General features: G+C 39.3%; 1 protein-coding gene across 1 annotated transcript in view; it reads right to left on the bottom strand.

The window, feature by feature from the left end:
* VWA3B (von Willebrand factor A domain containing 3B) overlaps positions 1 to 18,629 on the bottom strand; it is a 154,448-nt gene that overhangs the window by 45,991 nt on the left and 89,828 nt on the right. The window contains 5 exon segments of the mRNA XM_019659997.1: positions 3,002 to 3,158; positions 3,647 to 3,734; positions 5,106 to 5,222; positions 12,678 to 12,835; positions 15,610 to 15,740. Of these exon segments, the coding sequence (XP_019515542.1) occupies positions 3,002 to 3,158; positions 3,647 to 3,734; positions 5,106 to 5,222; positions 12,678 to 12,835; positions 15,610 to 15,740 (651 nt within the window).

Below are 18,629 nucleotides of genomic sequence, written 5' to 3'. Positions count from 1 at the left end.
GTGTAGGCTGCAGCCCCTGTGGTAGTGGGTTGCCATGGGCTACCGTATGTAGCCAGCAGCCAGCGTGAGCGACCAGCAGCCACAGTGAGCAGCCGTCCAGAAGCCGGTGACTGATGTGCCTCGCCCGGGAAGAGCGCAATGACGGTGCCAACTTGGGCCAGTGAAGCAAAGTTCTCCACAACTAGACTGAACAAAAAAAGACAGCAACTTGTCTGTTCCCCTTCCCCCAATTCCCCAGCACTGTTCCCAACCCAATTCCCCAATAAAAATCTTTAAAAAAAAATGCATGTGTGCTTTGAGGGGGGAGCTGAAATTTACTGCATATATTTCCATCATCACCACAATTCTTGCTCTTACTATCAGTAACACAGGATGGCACTAAGCATGATGGTCAGTGTGCCTCCTAGCCACAGGTGTGTGGTGAGGACTGACAATGCCACAAAGGGCACCAAGCACAAGTGCCAGGGTGAAATGCATTTGAAAAATGCTGGTCCTCTGTCCTTGGCTTTGCTTTCTAGTGTCAGAAGACTAGAATGTTCTCCTGAAGACATGATGACGATGTTCCTCCCAGTTTTTCCTCCTTAAATTTCACTCTTGACATTTTTCTCTCTCTTTCAGCCCCATGTGGTTTAGTCCTGTGAACTTGACATTATAATAGCATTGGATCCATCCTCACTGTTGCCAACTAGGTCAGAGCCACCTAGGCCTTGCCCCCTGATGGATGCTCATCTTCCCAGCCTCAAACCTCTCCAACTATTCTGTAGGTTGCAGCCAAAGCCTAAACTTGATCTTTTTACTCATATGCTATAAAAACCCTTCAGTTCCCCTCAGGATGATATTCTTAACTCAATCAAACCCTTCCTTCACCAGCTTTAACACCTTCTTCCAGTCACACTAAACTTTATTTGGAGTGACAAATGTTCTCTGGCCCTTAGACATCCCCACCTGCTCCCCCATTGCCTAGGACACGCCTCCCCACCCTGTCACCTCCCCAGGTCTGTGCTCTCACTGCCAGTTCAAGGCCCTCTGTGCAACTGACACTGGGCTAAGGGCCTCTGCTGCATCTTCACTGTACTTTCCACTTGTCACATTGAACTAGAACATTTTATATTAGTTGCTATTTCCTCATCTCTTTGTTGTATATGTTACCAATATTTTTCTGAGATCTGCCTTTATTTTTTAAATCTTTAATGGCCTAATCATTTTTTTGTCTACTTGGCATATTAATTTATTTCTTTTCTTTTCTTTATTTATTTTTAGTTTTTTCAATTACAATTGACTTTCATACTGTCTTCACTTTATTTTTGTTTTTATACAAAATAACATTTTTATGTATTCAAACTATATATCTTTCCTTTATGGTTTCTTCCTTTGATTTTATGCTTAGGTTTTCCTACACTATCATGTTCATTTTTTGAGAAACTTACTTTTTTTGATGCATCTTGGGTTATTGAGAAGCTTAGAAGAAGATGTGATAAGAACAAGAAAATTCTATTTCCAGGGAGAGTTCACTAAATATACTTTATCCCAAGTAAAACTCAAGAATGTTAATAAAATAAATCCACAGAATATGAGAAGCTATCACCAAACTTCCTAGAAGAAATAAATCAATGCTCAGTTTCTCTCTGTTGCTTCTGGATGAAGTTAAGTTCAAGTTATAAGTTGACACCTGACTAATCAGGTTAGAGTTCATTGGAGGTATAAATAGAATCTGCCAGTCAAAAGGGAAGGACCACTCACCTTGAGGCAAAGTCATCAGGAACCTAGCCTAAGTGATCACACACACAAAGTCTAAGAGCAAGAGACATTGGCCACGTTGACCAGGGTTCATGTTAAATACCATGGATGTCATTTCTTAAATGTGACCAACAGAAAAAATTCACCAGTTCACCCACTGCTTCCAAGTACATCAGACCTCAGCCTTAATAAGACAAATCTGATGAGCCTTTTTTTTTAACTTAACTTTTCCTGCCTTTGATTTTTACCAGCTTTTTATTATGGAAAATTTCAAGTATGTGAAAAGAGCAGACAGAGCAGTAGAATGAGCTTCCTCCCACTCAAAATTCTTATTATCCAAATTTACAAATTATCAACTAACTCATGGCCAATCTTGCTTTATCTCCTCCTCCTCTCCCCTGACTCCCTCAGCATGCAGATTATTTTGAAGCAAATCCCAAGCCTCTTACATTTCCTCTTATCAATATTTCTGGGTGAGATAAGGGTATTATTTCCCTTTAGTGACTGTAAAGCCTACTATATTCCTATTTAAGTCATTTGTTGATGTTATATTTGAAGCTCTGGTATTCAGTCCTTGTATCCTCTTGTTTCTCTTGTGTTCCTCCCTCATCCCTGTGCCATCTGGCTGCTCCACTCAATGGTTCCTGCGAAGGGCAAGGACCTTCTCATTGCCCAAGGCAGGGGACACTCTCCAGCACTTACTGGGCTTCCTCCACATTTAACCTTCTTACGCCCTCTTACTGGAAGCTCTTCTCCTTCCAGAACATGAATGACTGTCACTCATCACTCTCTTATTTTATTAAGGGTTCTTTGCTGTGGCCCTCCCTCTCTACCTCCCTCCTCCCCTTCCTCTTTCTCTCTATTTCCTTTGGAGATTTCATGATGTTAAAGATGCCACCGCACTTGGGAAGAGAAGGTGAGGAAAGGAAGGACATAATGTCTTGCAAGTTCACCCTGTCCTTGGGTACTGGATGATGTTAACCCAGGACTAGGGACTCTACCTAGAGGTTTTCAGACAATCCTGCAGCTCCATACTACCACCCACCAGCAGCGAACCATGACCTGCCACCCCAACAAAGGCCAGCTCCTTCTCTGCCTAAAAGCAAAAATGCTGTCTCTCCTATTTACTGCCGTCACAAAGAATTCTATTTCAGTGCCTGAGTATTTTGTTTACAACTGCACAAGACATCAAAGCAGACTACATTTAATTTAAGCAGGAAATGCACAGTGTGTCAGAGAGAAACATACAGAAAACCAGCTGTACCTCATCAAAGACTTTGGACACAACATGCTTGTCCAGAACAGGAATGTAGGTGGGGTTGTGAGGGATGGCTACCACTGACAAGGCGTCCATGATGGTGAGTTTCTTGGCAACCAAGCCATGGATCCTGAGCCAGTTAGCTGAACACATACCTGAAAAACTAAGAACACAAGACTGTGACTTTTTTTTTCCATTTTAAAATTAATTAATTAATTAATTAATTATTTTATTGGGTAACAGTGTGTTTTTCCCAGGACCCATCAGCTCCAAGTTAAATCGTTGTCCTTCAGTCTAGTTGTGGAGGGCACATCTCGGCTCCAAGTCCAGTCACCATTTTCAATCTAGTTGTGGGGAGCACAACCCACCATCCCATTTGGGAATCGAACTGGCAACCCAGTTGTTAAGAGCACGCACTCTAACCTCCTGAGCCATTTGGCCACCCACCAGCAGCTGAGCTCAAGTAGTTGTCTTCAATCTAGTTGTGGAGGGCACAGCTCACTGGCCCATGTGGGAATTGAACTGGCAACCTTGTTGTTTAGAGCACGTGCTCTAACTAACTGAGCCATCTGGCCGCCCCGACTGTGATATTTTAAACTCATAACAAATGAAACCACAACAAAACTGTCCTAGTAAAATTAAAGCACTCACTCTTGATCATAAACTTGGCTTCCTTCTGGAGTCAATCTTTCTAACAGTTTGTCATCCAGATGCTCATTTGTCAGAAGGACACTTATTTCTGTGGAGAGGAAATGGCAGCTTGTATCAGAATGCACAAGGTTCACACGAATGTTGGAATTTTGTTGTGGATGAGGGCTAGCAAATGGACCACATTTAAGAGAACACTGGTATGCTGGCGTGGGTTCTCAGGCAAAATTCACTGGCGGTTGACACTAAAGACAGTGCTATCATTGTTTTTCTATCCCACCCTGTGGCCACTGAGCTCTCTCCAAGGAAGAGTGGGGCATACCCATTCTCTCATTCTCCAGAGAACACATTTTAAAATGTTAAATAAGAATACCACTAACCACTGATGGTTCAATGTTGTCCTCATTAGACTCCCTCAAATGACACAGGGGAGTCTTGATCGATATTTTAGGTTTTCCTTATTTGTCTTGTGGTTCAGCTCTATGTGGGAAACCAAAATCCCTATTAGCTCCTGTTTTCAAATTTTCAAATTAGTATTTGGGGGTCTTAATGTATACCTGTATGTAAACTTGGATTTCTTAATGAAAAGAAACATTAGCTAGTTGGATCAGCAGCATCTAGTGGGAGGTGTATTTGGGCATGATCTAGTTAAATGTCTAAGAAATCATATCCTAATCATTACATGACAATCCTTGAAAAATTACAAATCTGGCAGCCAGGAAATATGACCTGATAATTGAAACTGAGGAAAAGACATCACACCAACCAGCACTGAAGAACACAAGGTCTGATTAAGCTATGACTGAGTAACAAGGGGGGTGACTCTGTCACTTGGGTGTTTCCTGACACCTAGGGGATCATGCATGTGCACGTCTGTGTGTGTGTGTGTGTGTGTGTGTGTGTGTGTGTGTGTGTGTGTGTGTGTGATTAGCTGGGATTTGTCATTTATCAACTATTTTAAATATAGGGAAAAGTACTATAGGAATTAAACTTTTAGAAATTTACTATTTTAAGAATAATGATTTTATCAATAATAATAATAATGAGTGGAGAAGTCCTATTTTCCTCACATTTAGCCCCCCAAAAGGCTGACAATATGGACCAGAGAGGGTTCAGTGGATGGTGTCATCTGTGAATGAAGGGAAGAAAACAAACCAATTATGAAGTATTAAATGTTCAAGGTCAAACCATGGAGTGGCAACATTACCATCAGCACCATAGTTACGGACCATGAGAGTACTATACACCAGGCACAGGTGTGTGTCAGTCTTGCCTAAGGAAATCCAGCCCATGAAAGCAGGCAGACCTGATGTACAAAAGAGTCCTGTGAACAGGAAGCAATCCCAACCCACTTAAGAATGATTTGTTTGCTGCCAAAGTATCTGTAGCCAGCTCTTTCAGGAGCAGGTGGGCACAGGGAGGCCTGCCTGGGCATCCCGATGCAGGAGCCTCTCTGTCTTGCCTCTATCACTGGGACTATTCCAGGTGCTGGGAGTGGAAAAGCTGTCCTTTTTCTTGCTGCACGCTGAGCTCCTGAGGGACGACCACTGGCTTCTGAGCAGGCTGGTTTTGGTTGATTCTGTGGGTATCACAGGGAGAAGGGTTAAAAGAATTTGGGATGGAAAGAAATGCTTCAGTAGATGCAACTATTTCCTTGGATCCTTAAAAAAAAGAATGCAGCTTTGGTTTCCAACCCTCAGAGCACAGGTCTGCCACCAATTGAACACTGTGGTGAGGGCTTGGTCCATTTACCTGAGTTCAAGCTCTTCCCCTTTAACAGAGGAAGCTGCTTCCAAGGTCATTCAGGTCATTGAAAGAATGCATTTCCTTGCAGTTGTAGGCGGAAAGTCCCTGTTTCCTTGCTGGCTGTCACCTGCATTCCTATCACAGGCCCCCTCCACCTCTAAGCCAGCAGCGGCACACTGAGTTCCCCTCGTGCTTCAAGTCTCTCTGATGTCACCAGCTGGAAAAAGCCCCTGCTTCTAAGGGCCTGTATAAGTACCTGCCCTGTGCCTCCACGACCCTGTCTCAAGGTCAACATAACATAATCATGCGAGTGATGACTCAGCACAGTTGCAGGTTGCAGGGTCTAGAGTGGGACATCTTTGGTGGGCAGTTTTAGAAACTCTGCCTACCACAGTTGCTGTCCGAACCTTTATTTATATTGTTTTCTACCCTCTGTTGGGTCCCCTCTACCAGCAAGTGAACACTTATCAAATACTGGCATTTAATCTGTGTGTTTTGGAGGATGAGCCTGTGCTGAGACATCTTGATGAGTTTTCATATGTAATTACATAACCTACACTCATTGTAAATATGTCTGTACTTCAAAATATAGAGACACAAGGACCAAGGTTTTATGCAGCATTCATGAATGAAATGCATCCTTGTTCTCAACAAGAAGGGATTTAGCATCTCCTGTAGGAAAGTAGATAGAGTGAAGATCAGTTAATAATTTACAAATTACCTGTCTTTTGTACAGAAAGGCAACACCAGTGGTCTCCATATATGGAGGCAGGAGTGTGCTATGTGTTATTCACTGTATTTCTAGGCAACAAAAGGACGAGTCCTGTCTTGGTTGCCTCTGTAACCAGGGATTTAAAAGGATAAATCTTCTTGAGAGCTATGTCTATGAGAAAGAAAGATGAATGATCCACACAGGATTGCTGAACTCCTGCCCCTGGCCACACTGGCAGGGCACCTTGACCAAAATCACTAGGCAAAAGAATGATACACACAGGTGTGCCAAAACAAAAATGAAATTGAGCTCAAAAAGTCCCCAAATACAAAAACTTCACTATTCCCAAACTCTGCCAATACTGAATAAAAATATATTTATCTGGAAGTGGATTCAAGCATTTAACTATTCCCAAGCTCTGTATAGTCAGTCCCCACATTATTCATTTTTCTACATTAAAAACTGAAACAGAATAAAAATTCAGCACAGGGCTGCCTATCAAGAGCAAGGATCCCAAGTCTAAGTGAAATGGTGGAAATGACAAAAGGTCATTAAAATGTTTAGGATGAATAGTAAGTAGCATCTTCAGCAAAACTCAGATTTATTGGAATGGGCAGGCAGGACTAGCATAGGGATGCAGCCACACAAGTGGAAGCCTCTTTGTCCCCACAGGGGACAAAGATAATCCTCTCTTGTGTAGAAACACCAGGAAAAGAGGACAGATCACATAAGAGGAACCAAGATATAGTAAGTGGACCATTCCAGGAAGGAAGCCATTTGGCCCCTCAGGGTTCAAGGCTCTTCTCCTCTTCCCAGAGACATTAGGACACCCAAGAGACAATGGTGGGGAAGCCCAATCAGCATCCTGGCCCAAGGAAACTCTTGCCGTTCCCTCAGTAGCACCAGCAGGAACTAGTAGGAGCCCCAGTGACACCAGGAAACCAAGGACCAAAACAAATATCACAAAGGCTGTGGAAACTAAATTGTCATTGGAACCACAGACCACAAAAGCAAGCCAAGGCCTATGTGCTAAACTTAACCAGGCAACTACTTCCTAAAAGAAAAGATTTAAATAGATATTTAAAAAGATTTAAATAAGATCCAGAGTCCCTAACATCAGACAATACGTTCAAGATACTATTTTTATTTTTATTTTTATTTTTTTAAAGATTTTTATTGGGGAATTGGGGAGAGGGGAACAGTGCTGGGAAAGGGGAACAGACAAGTTGCTGTCGTTTTGTTCTTCAGTCTAGTTGTGGAGGACTTTGCTTCACTGGCCCAAGTTGGCACCATCATTGCGCTCTTCCCAGGCAAGGCAGATCAGTCACCAGCTTCTGGATGGCCGCTCATGGTGGCTGCTGGCCGCTCACGCTGGCTGCTGGCTACATACGGTAGCCCATGGCAACCCACTGCCACAGCGGCTGCAGCCTACGCTGTCGCCGGCGACTCACAGCAGCCCAGCTCCAGGTTGAGCTGTTGTTCAGCATCTTAGCTGTAGAGGGCAGTGTCACTGGCCCTCATATGTGGGATCCAAACCGGGACCCTCTGGTGTCCCAAGCCAGCTCTTAACCATTGCGCCACTCGGCCGGCCCCAAGATACTATTTTTAAAATCACCCATTGTATCAGGAACCAAGAAAATCACACCTTGAATGAGAAAAAATAATCGAATGATCCAGCATCAAGATGAATCAGAAGATGGAGTTATATGACAAGAATTTCAAAGAAGTTACCTTTAAAATGCTTTAATAATTAAAATTCTATGAAAAATGCACAAATGGGAAAACTCAGCAAAGAAATACAAGTTATAAAAATTTCCAAGTGGAAATAGAAGTGAAAAATAAAATAACAACCAAAAAAAAATGCTGAACAGGCTCAAGAGCAGAGTAGAGATGACAAAGAAAAGTATCAGAGAGCTTGAGGACAGAACAATAGAATTTAGCCAATTTTAACAACAGAGAAAATACATTGGAAAAAAAAAGATAAAAGGAGCCTCAGGGATCCATAAGATAATAACAAGATACCCAACATTCATATCTCAGATCCTAGAGGGACTGGGAGAAAAAAAGTGGGACTGAGAGACTATCTGAAGAATTAACAGATGGAAACCTCCCAAATTTGGTGAAAGACATGCCATAGAGATTCAAGAAACTAACAAATCCCAAACAATAAATTTATGCCAAGGATCATTACAAATATCTGAAAATTAGAGGCAAAGAAGAAAATCTTGAAAACAGGTGAAGAAAAAGAAATCATTACCTGTGAGGGAATACCAATTTGAATGACAGCAGATTTCTCATTTAAAATGTAGAAGGCCAGAGGAAGAGGCACACTATTTTTCAATTATAGAAAGAAAAGAAAAATTAACTGCAAATTCTGAATATGGCAAAATTGTCCTTCAGGAATGAAGAGAAAATAAAAATATTCCTAGACAAAGAAAAAGCAAAAGAATCTATTACTAGGAGACCTACCATTAAAGACTGAATCAGGAAGTTCTTCAAAGGAAAAGGATATGATAAAAAAAGAAAATTTGGAGAATCAGGAAGGAAGAACAAAAGAGAGCAAAAATATGGTGCATACGGAGGTGTGATAAAAAAATACAGTGAATGTTTGAATAAACAAAAATGTATTACAGTAAAAGACACATTACCATTAATCCCCCTAAAATACTCCCTATCTCTTTGAACACACTTATCCCATCATTCTTGCCACTTTCCAAAGCAGTTCTGGAAGTCCTCTTTTGTGACTGTCTTTAGTTGTGCTGTCATGGCTGCCTTGATGTCCTGAATCATTTTGACTTTGGGGAAGAGCCAGAAGTCAAACGGTGGCAGGTCCAGTGAATTAGGTGGATGAGGAAACACCATAATGCTTATTTGTCAGAAATTGCCATAACAAAAGTGATGTGTGACACAGAGTGGTGTCATGATGGAGGATGGAACCATTTGCCCACTTCTCAGGCCATTTTCTATGCACATAATTTCTTAAACACTTTAATAACCCTTATAATAGTCACCATATAAGAGTTCACCATAGTGTACCTGGGTATAAACTCAAGCTTGCACAGTTTTATTAAGGTAAATGTTACGGGTAGATCTTGATTGATGCACTTTTTTTGTACAAAGAGGCCTGGGTGATTTCCATTGAGAATTCTGAAACTTGGTCTCAGGATCAGAACCATAGACCCAAGTTCCATCTCCTGTGATGACATGTCTTAAAAAGCTTGAATCTGAAGTGGCATGATCATGCAACTCCAATGAAATTGAAAGATGCTGTTGATTTTGTTCGACAGTCAAAACACGTGGAACAAATTTCACACTCACTCACCTCATGTTCAAATCTGTTGTTAAAATGCTTTGAACAGAATCATAAGAGATGTTCAGATCTTAGAAATTTCCGTAATAATAAATCGCCTGTTTGATCAAATCATTTTGCTTACTCTTTCAACGTTCTCTTGGGTTTTGATGTTGAAGATGTCCCAATCTCTCATCTTCAGTTGATTCACAACCATTATGAAATCACTTAAACCACTTGTAAGCCATCTTCATGGTCACTGCAGCATCACCATAAACTAATTTTAACATTTCGTGTGTTTCTTTAGCACTGTTTTGCCGTTTGAAACAAAATTTCATGTTAATGCATTGTTTGTGATCCATAATTTACAGCACACTTTAAAACACACTTTCTCTCAACCATAGCTCACACCTGACTGACTGCACTGAACAAGTTGAAACTTGTCACACACTATTACTAAGGTTCAACATGCTGCTTCCTGTATTGAAGATCCTGCCTTTCCATTGGATGGCACTCAGCAGCAGCATTCACCAGATTGTTTGATCACACCTCATACAATAAACTATCCTTTCCTCATGAGATTTATAAAGTATATTTGATGATATAAATAAAAGTTATAACACTTCCTGATACTCAAGATATTTAAAACTAGAGAAGGTAAATAAATCTAAATTGAAGTAAGATACCCATACTTCACACAAACTGGTAAAATGTTGGTACCGATAGACTTTTTAAAGTCATATACATATGCGATCATACCCAGAGAAACCATTACCAAAACCATACAAAAAGATACACTCAAAAACATTACAAGTAAATCAAGATGGATTTTTTTAGAAGTTCAAGTAACCTGAAGGAAGACAAGAAGAGAGAAACAGAGGAATGAGGCCAATGCAAACAAATAGATAATAATAAAATAGCAGTAGTGCTAACATATCAATAATTAGTCTAAATGTAAATAGTCTGATTACACTAATCAAAAGACATATATTGGTTGGGTGGATAAAAGAAGAGGATCAAACTAAATGCACATATAAGAAATTTATACTTCAAGTACAAAATAGGTAGGTTGAAAATAAAAAGAAAAAAGATATGCAATGCAAATATTAATAAAAATCTAGAGTGGTTATATTAATATCTGATAATGTAGACTTCACAGCAGGAAAAAAATTACATAATAAAGAGATAAATCCAGGGTGGCCAGATGGCTCAGTTGGTAAGAGTGCGGGCTCTTAACAACAAAGTTGCCGGTTTGACTCCCGCATGGGATGGTGGGCTGTGCCCCCCATCCCCTGCCCCCTGTAACTAGATTGAAAGCAGCGACTGGACTTGGAGCTTAGCTTGTGCCCTCCACAACTAAGATTGAAGGACAACAACTTGACTTGGAGCTGATGGGTCCTGGAAAAACACAATGTTCCCCTTCCCCAATTCCCCAACACTGTTCCCTTCTCCAATTCCCTAATAAAATCTTAAAAAAGAAAAAAAAGGGGGATAAATCCACCGGGAAGACATATAGATCCTAATTGAGTACACAAAAACCAATACAGCCTTAAAATACTATATGAAGCTAAAACTGATAGAGCTAAAAGGAAATATATATAATTCAACAAATATAGTTGAGGACCTCATATCCTCCCTCTCAGCAACTGAAAGATCTACTGGACAAAAAATCAGCAAGCACAGAAATCTGAACAACATAGCCAATCAGCAGAATCTGACATAGACAGAACACGTCCCTCAACAACAGCAGAATACATATTTTTTCAGTGCCTTTGAAACATTTATCAAGACAGACCATGTATTAGGGGTTAAAACATATCTCAACTAATTCAAAAGAATTAAAATCATAGAGTGTGTTCTCTGACCATAGTGGAATCAAATTGGAAATCAATAACAGAAAGACAACAGGAAAAATCTCTAAACACGTGGAAGTTAAACAATGCACTTATCAATCATCCATAGGTCAAAGAGGAAGTCTTAAAAGAAATAAAAATGCTTAGAAATGAATGAAAACAAAGACAACAAATCAAAATATGTGAGATGCAGCTAAAAGACTGCTGGGAGGGACATTTATAGCACTAAATGCTTACACTGGAAATGAAATATCTCAAATTAATAATAGGATCCTAAATCAAGAAACTAGAAAATAAAGAGCAAAATAAAACTAAAGGAGGCAGAAGAGAGGAAACAATAAAGAGCAGAAATGAATGAAACTGAACATATAAATAAAACATTAGAGAAAATCAATGAGACAAAAGCTGTTGTGGGGGGGAGGTGAAGGAATCAATAAATCTGATAAAACCTTTAGCAAGGTTAAAAAAGACAAAAAAGACAGGGAGAGGGAGGAGGAGGAGGAAGAGGAGGAGGAGGAGGAGGAGAGAGAGAGAGAGAGAGAGAACAGACACAAATACTAGTATCAGGAATGAAATAGGGGGCATCACAATAGCTCTTGCAGCCATTAAAAAGCTAATAAAGGAATATAATGAACAACTTTGCACTTATCAATTTGACAACTTAGAAAAAATGGACCATTTCCTCAAAAACCATAAACTGCCAAATTCAACCGAAGTGAAATAGACAAAATCTATATCTCTAAAACCATTTTTAAAATATTGAATTCTTAATGGAAAAAAACCTTGGAAAAGAAATATGCAGGCTCGAATAGCTCCATGATGATTTTACCATATATTTTAAAAAGAATTACTCCAAGTTCTTCCAAAACTAGAAGAGGAAGGACAAATGACCCATGTAGAAAATGGGCAGAGCACATGCACGGACCTTTCACGGAAGAGAATATACAGGTTGCAAAGTGCAACATCGCACACCTGTCCAAATGGCTACAATAAAAAGTAGTGACAACACAATATGCTGGAGAGAATGTGGAGAAACTGGATTACTTATACATTGCTGGTGATAATGTAAAATGTCACAGTCACTCTGGGAAACAGTTTGGCAGTTTTAAAATCTTATGAAAGTACACATACATACACACATACACACAAACACAAGTAAAACTGGAGCAAGCTGGTTGTATCACTGTCAATATCCTGGCTGCAATATTGTACTATTGGGTTTTTCTGCAAGATGTCACTATTGAGTGAAACTGGGTGAAGGGTAGGTGTATGGGATAGCTCTGTATCATTTCTTCCAACTGCATGTGAATGCATAATTATTTCAATAAAAATTTCAATAAAGAACACAAGTTTAGATTTCTTTGATAATATAATGTGGGTTTAGTCTTAGAAGGAAAACCATTAATGAAATAAAACCATTTTGTTCACTGATACCTGCGTGAAGGACTTTCTTTTTCTGAATCTTTTGACTTGAAAGGTCCCCTGGTACTTTTGATGTATTTAAGAATGACATCTGTGTTGCTTTGACATCAGAATGAGGATTTGCACATTTTTCTGAGGTTGAAACCACAGAACAGATTTCTTTTTGATGCCTGTTTGGATTTAGATGAAAAGTAGACAAAGAAAAAGAGAACAAAAAGAAAAAGAAGGGGGGGAACATGAAATTTGCATCAAGAAGGCAGTTAGATCAAAATAGTCATGTAGAAAGCTGCAAACTTAAAGAAGTGAGTCTCCCACAATGGGCCCATGAAGAAGAGCGGACAGGGCCGAGGTGTGCACGGCGTCATTAGATTTGGCTCGCACCACAGCTCTGGGCCCTCCTGGCTGTGTGAGGCTTCCGCCGCGCACTGACTGCATGGGGCTAATGTGACAATTGACATGAGGAGAACCGGTTGTAAACCAGAAAGCATTACAGAAAACCATTCCTCTAACCAAAGGGCTGGACAGCTAGCTCTCATAAAAGCCAGTGGGGGAACCCCTTCTTTCAACCCCCAGTGGCCACAGAAAGGCAAGTTTCCAGAACAATCTCTGCTCCAACACTGTACATATGCCCTCCCTCCTCCATGCCACTGCCCGTACCTTCCCTCATGGAGCACCCACCCAGCGTCCATAATCCTCTGTGTACCCCCAGCACACTGTGCATTCTTTGATAGGGGGACCAGGCTTACATTCCTCTGTGCCTTCCAGTTTGCCTAGCACCTGGTCTGTACTCAGCAAATGTTTGAACAAAGAAGAAAGGGAGAGGAGATCTGGGGGCTAGAATATTTTTTTCTGTTGGAAAACTAAATAAGGCAATTTGTTTTCAACAGCATCTAAGTCAGTGAACTAACTTTTCCTAATGTCATGTTACTAGAACTAGAGAAGCATGGCATCTGTAGGATGAGGCACTGCATTTTACTATTTTCTTACGTTAATTCAGAACTCTCATTACTGCCAAGCATGCCCTCATTTAATCCACCCAACTCTACGACTACCATTGTTCCCATGTTAAAGATGAGGAACGTCAGGCTCAGCAAGATTAGGTAACTTGCCCAAAGTTACCTGACATGTAGTGGTGGGCAGCCTAGATTCAAACACTTTTCTGCTTGACTCTAGAACCCGCCCCTTCCAACCCCTAAAAAAGAAATATAAAAAACTAGAATACATCCACTACTCAGTCAATAGCAAGTACAGTCAGCTGACCAAGCCAACTTTCAAACCATAGCTGGTCATTCTGTCCTGAGAGCTTTAGTTTGATTAAACAAAGGGACAAGGGCATGTAAGGTAGGAATGTGCTGAAAGTACAGAGAAGGCAACTTTCACTGAAGAGCTGCCCATTTATTTGGTTCTTAGTTTATTTGTTCAAATTCTCTGTTTTAGAAATGTACTTGAGCTTTCCCAAACAGACACTTAAAAAATAATGCTGTAAAATCTCATTTTAAGAGATGCCCAGAATAACACTTATCTCTTTATTGATTCCATGCTTATGCCCTGCCCCAGCCCATATCATTGCTTAATTTGCTAATAGGAAGACAGTGAATTTTGATGAAGATGAAATCCTGATTAATAAATATATTTTCAACTTTTTTCCATTTTGCTGTCATTCTTTTAAATAAAAGACATCCTCCTGGTAGGGCATTAACATGAAGCTGTGATGCTTGAATATCTGTACATAGCTAAATCATTTTAATGAAGTTTGACATGTTTTCTGAATGTTGGGTGGTTTTGGTTTTTGCTTACAAACCACTAATTAGAAACATACTAGAATATACGAGGTCTGACAATTAAGTTTGTGAACTTGTTGCAACGATGTTGCTAACCTTTTTTGATATCAAAGGGATTACTCATTATGAATTTGTACCAACTGGACAAACAGTTAACCAAGTTTACTATTTGGAAATACTGAAAATGCTGCATGTAAAAATTGGACGAAAATGGCCTGAACTTTTCACCAACAATTCATGTCTCTTGTATCACGACAATGCACCCTCTCACATGGCACTGTCTGTGAGGGAGTTTTTAGTGAGTAAACGAATAACTGTATTCGTTTATATATAAAAAGTTATTATATATATAATAATTCCCTATTCACCTGATCTGGCCCCAACGACTTCTTTCTTTCCCTGAAGATAAAGGAAATATTGGGAAAAAAAGACATTTTGATGACATTCAGGACATCAAAGTTAATATGACGGCAGCTCTGATGGCCATTTCAGCCAATGTTCAGCCAAGAGTTCCAAAATTGCTTTGAAGGGTGGACTAGGTGCTGGTGTCAGGGCATAGCTTCCCAAGAGGAGTACTTTGAAGGTGACCATACTGATATTCAGCAATGAGGTATGTAGCTCTTTTTCTAGGATGAGTTCACAAACTTAATTGTCAGGCCTTCGTAGGGTGGGAAAGACCAGGGAACCCATCTATCCCAAATCTTACCACCACATACACCATTTTGAAGATGAGAGAGCCACAGCGATGGACAGAATGGAGGGACGTTGTGAATTCGCCAGCATCCAGAGTGAAGTCCAGACCTTGGGCCTCCTGAGCCCTGAGACAGGTCCCCTCCACTTCACTACAGCCCTACTCTGCTCTGTCACTGCCTGGGTCGGGGACCTGTTCATACTGGGCACAGACGAATTATCACGGCTCTTGGTTGCCACCAAGGGCTTCAGAACTTACATAAAAAGGTGAACATGGGGCCTCCTGAAGCCATTCGCTATTTGATTATTAGATTATAAATTCTCTTTGCTTAAAAAGATCCTAACATAATCACACTATGTGATTCTTTTCACTAAAAAAAATCTCAGAAAACATGGCAGTAGGAAGCAGTGTAAAAGAGAGGGAGCAGAGTGTGAGAGGACCCCAATGGGAACAGGCAGTTTGGCGTGCTTACTTATCATCTCCCTCCTTTGAACCATTGTACCACCAGTCCATGATCAAGGACTTGGAGTAAAGGCTTTGCACCTTCTCCAGGTCATGGCGTCCCTGCTCCATTTCCTGAATTAAAAGAGTCAGGTCTTCACTCTGCCAAAATGAGAAGTGAATACACCATGAGACTGTATAAGAATTTGCACTGCAAACATTTCTAACATAAAATCAACTGCATCAGGAGAAGAAGAATCAAAAGAATTTCAGGTAGTTCTTTCATTATTCCATTTTTAAACAGCTTCATTGAGGTATGATTTACATACAATAAGCTGAGTGTATGGAAAGTGTACCATTTAAATAGTTTTGACACACACCTGTTTGAAATAATCACTGCAATCAAGATAATAAACATATCCATCAATCCCCAAAAGTTTCCTCGTGCCCCATTGTAAATCTGCCTTCCCCTGCCTTAAAACCCCTCTCCCCCATTCCCAAGCAACTATTTATCTGCTTTCTGTCACTATATATTAGTTTCAATTTTCTAGAATTTTATATAATGGAGTCATAAAACATATACTCTTTTTTTTTGGTCTAGCTTCCTTCACTCATATATTTTGAGACTCACTCATGTGGCATGAATCAATAGCTCATTCATTTTTATTGCTTAGTTTTATATTGTATAGTGGATACCAAGATTTAGTCACCTGTTGATGGACATTTGAGTTGCTTCCAGGTTTGGGTTAGTCCATTGATCTATATTACCCCACAAAGCCATCCTGTCTTAATACATCTACAGAGTAAGCTTTATTCCCACTTTAGTCTTTTTCAAGATTGCTTAAGCTTTCCTAGGGCTTGTGTCTTGCCATATAAATTTCAGAATAAGCTTGACTATGTCTATAAAAAACCTTTCTGGGATTTTGATAGAAATTTTATTAAACCTATAGATCAAACAAGGAGGTACTGACATCTCTAATATGTTGAGTCTTTGATTTCTTACTTCTGCATTTTTAAGATTTCAGCATAAAAATCTTGTACATATTTTTAAGTGTACACCTAAATATTTCATTTTCTTTTAAGCAATTATAAATGGTGCTGTTTAATTTTGACTTCTGCAAGTTCATTGTTACTCTACCAAAATGTGGTGAAATTTTGTGTATTGATCTTATAACCTTGCTGAACTAAATAGTTCCAAAAGTTGGTTTTTTGTTTTGTTTTGGTTTGGTTTTGTAGCATTCATGGGGCTTTCTATATAGGCAATACGTTGCCTACAAAAAGGGACAGTTCTATTTCTTCCTTTCCTATCTGTATGCCTTTTCTTTCTTTTGTTGTCTTGTTGTCATGGGTAAAGCTTCTGGTAGTATGCTGAATAAGAGGGGTTAAAATGGATGCCCTTGTCTCTTTCTTGCTCTTAGAGGAAATTAATCAATCTTTCACTATTAAGTATTATTTTGGCTGTAGGTGTTATGGTGATGTAAGCTGAGGAAGTTCCCCTCTATTCCTATTTTGCAGAGAGTTTTGTGGTTTTTTTTAAAATCATGAATGGGTATTGAATTTGGACAAGGCTTTTTCTGCACAATTGATATGCCCAAGATTTCTCTTCTTGAGCCTTCTGATATGCTGGATTACATTTATTGATTTTCTAATGCTGAACCAGCCCTGTATATCTGGAATAAATCCTCCTTGGTCATGATGTATAATTCTTTTAAAGCATTGCTGGGTTCAGATTATTAAATATTTTATTGAGGATATTTGCATCTTTGCTCATGAGGGAGATTGCTATGTAGATTTTGTTTTTAAATACTGTCTATCTGGTTTTGGTGTCAAGGTACTACTAGCCTCATAAAATGAATTAGGAAGTGATCTCTCCTATTCTATTTCTATCTATCTATCTACCTATCTATCTATCTATCTATCTATCTATATTATTTTATTATTTTTATTATAGTAGTTTCAGGTATACAAAACAACATAATGATTAGACATTTACACCCCTTACAAAGTGATACCCCCCAAGTCTACTACCCCTCTGACATCAGATATAGCTGTTATAATACCATTGACTATATTCCCTGTTTCTTGAAATAAATTGGTTTAGTTATTCTTTGAATGTTTAGTAAAATTCTCCATGGAGCCATCTGGGCCTGGGTATTTCTTTTTGAGAAGTTTTAAAATTATTAATGCAATTTAAAAAATGATTTTAGTGCTATTCACATAGTCCATTTTATCTTGGTTGAGTTTTGGTAGTTTGTGGTTTTTGTGGTAGTAATCCATTTTTTCCTGTTGTCAACTTTATGAGTGCAAAGTTGTCCATTATATTCCTTTATTATCTTTTTAATGGCTGCAAGAGCTATTGTGATACCCTCTATTTCATTCTGGCATTAGTGCTTTGTGAATGCTCTTTTTGTCTTTGACAGTCTTCTAAGAGGCTTTATTAATTCTTAAGGTTTTTTTCCCCAAAGAGTGTTTTGTCTCTTTATTTTTCTATTTTCAATTTCATTGATTTATGCTGTTTTATTGTTTCCTTCCTCCTGCTTACTTTGGGTTTATTTTGTTCTTCTTGTTCTAGTTTCTTGGGATAGAAATTCAGATTGTTGATTAAATACCTTTCCTTGTTTCCAACATAAGCATTTAGTGCTATACATTTCACTCCCAACACTGTTTTTACTTTATCCCACATAGTATGGTATGTGGTGGCTTTGTTTTCATTCAGTTTTAAGTATTTTTTATTTCCTTTGAGACTTCCTCTTTGACGCCTGGATTATTTAGGACTGTTTTGTTTAAATTCCAGGTGTTTAGAGATTTTCCTGCTGTCTTTCTATTGTGAATTTCTAGTTTGATTCCACTATGGTCAGAGAACAAACTCTGTGTGATTTCAGTTCTTTTAAATTAGTTGAGATTTGTTTTAATGCCCAGTGGGGGTTTAGAGAACCAGCTTTCTGCTCAATCCTACTGACTACTCCTGCAGAGAAATCACGGCATCGCCATCTGCTTGACAGGAGGATCAGAGCATACTCATTAGTTTCTTTCTTTCTTTTTTTTTTTTTT

Source organism: Hipposideros armiger, unplaced genomic scaffold (assembly GCF_001890085.2).
Source record: "Hipposideros armiger isolate ML-2016 unplaced genomic scaffold, ASM189008v1 scaffold_310, whole genome shotgun sequence".
Taxonomy (NCBI): domain Eukaryota; kingdom Metazoa; phylum Chordata; class Mammalia; order Chiroptera; family Hipposideridae; genus Hipposideros; species Hipposideros armiger.
The sequence above is the reverse complement of the archived record's forward strand: the minus strand, read 5'-3'. Positions and strand labels throughout refer to the sequence as shown.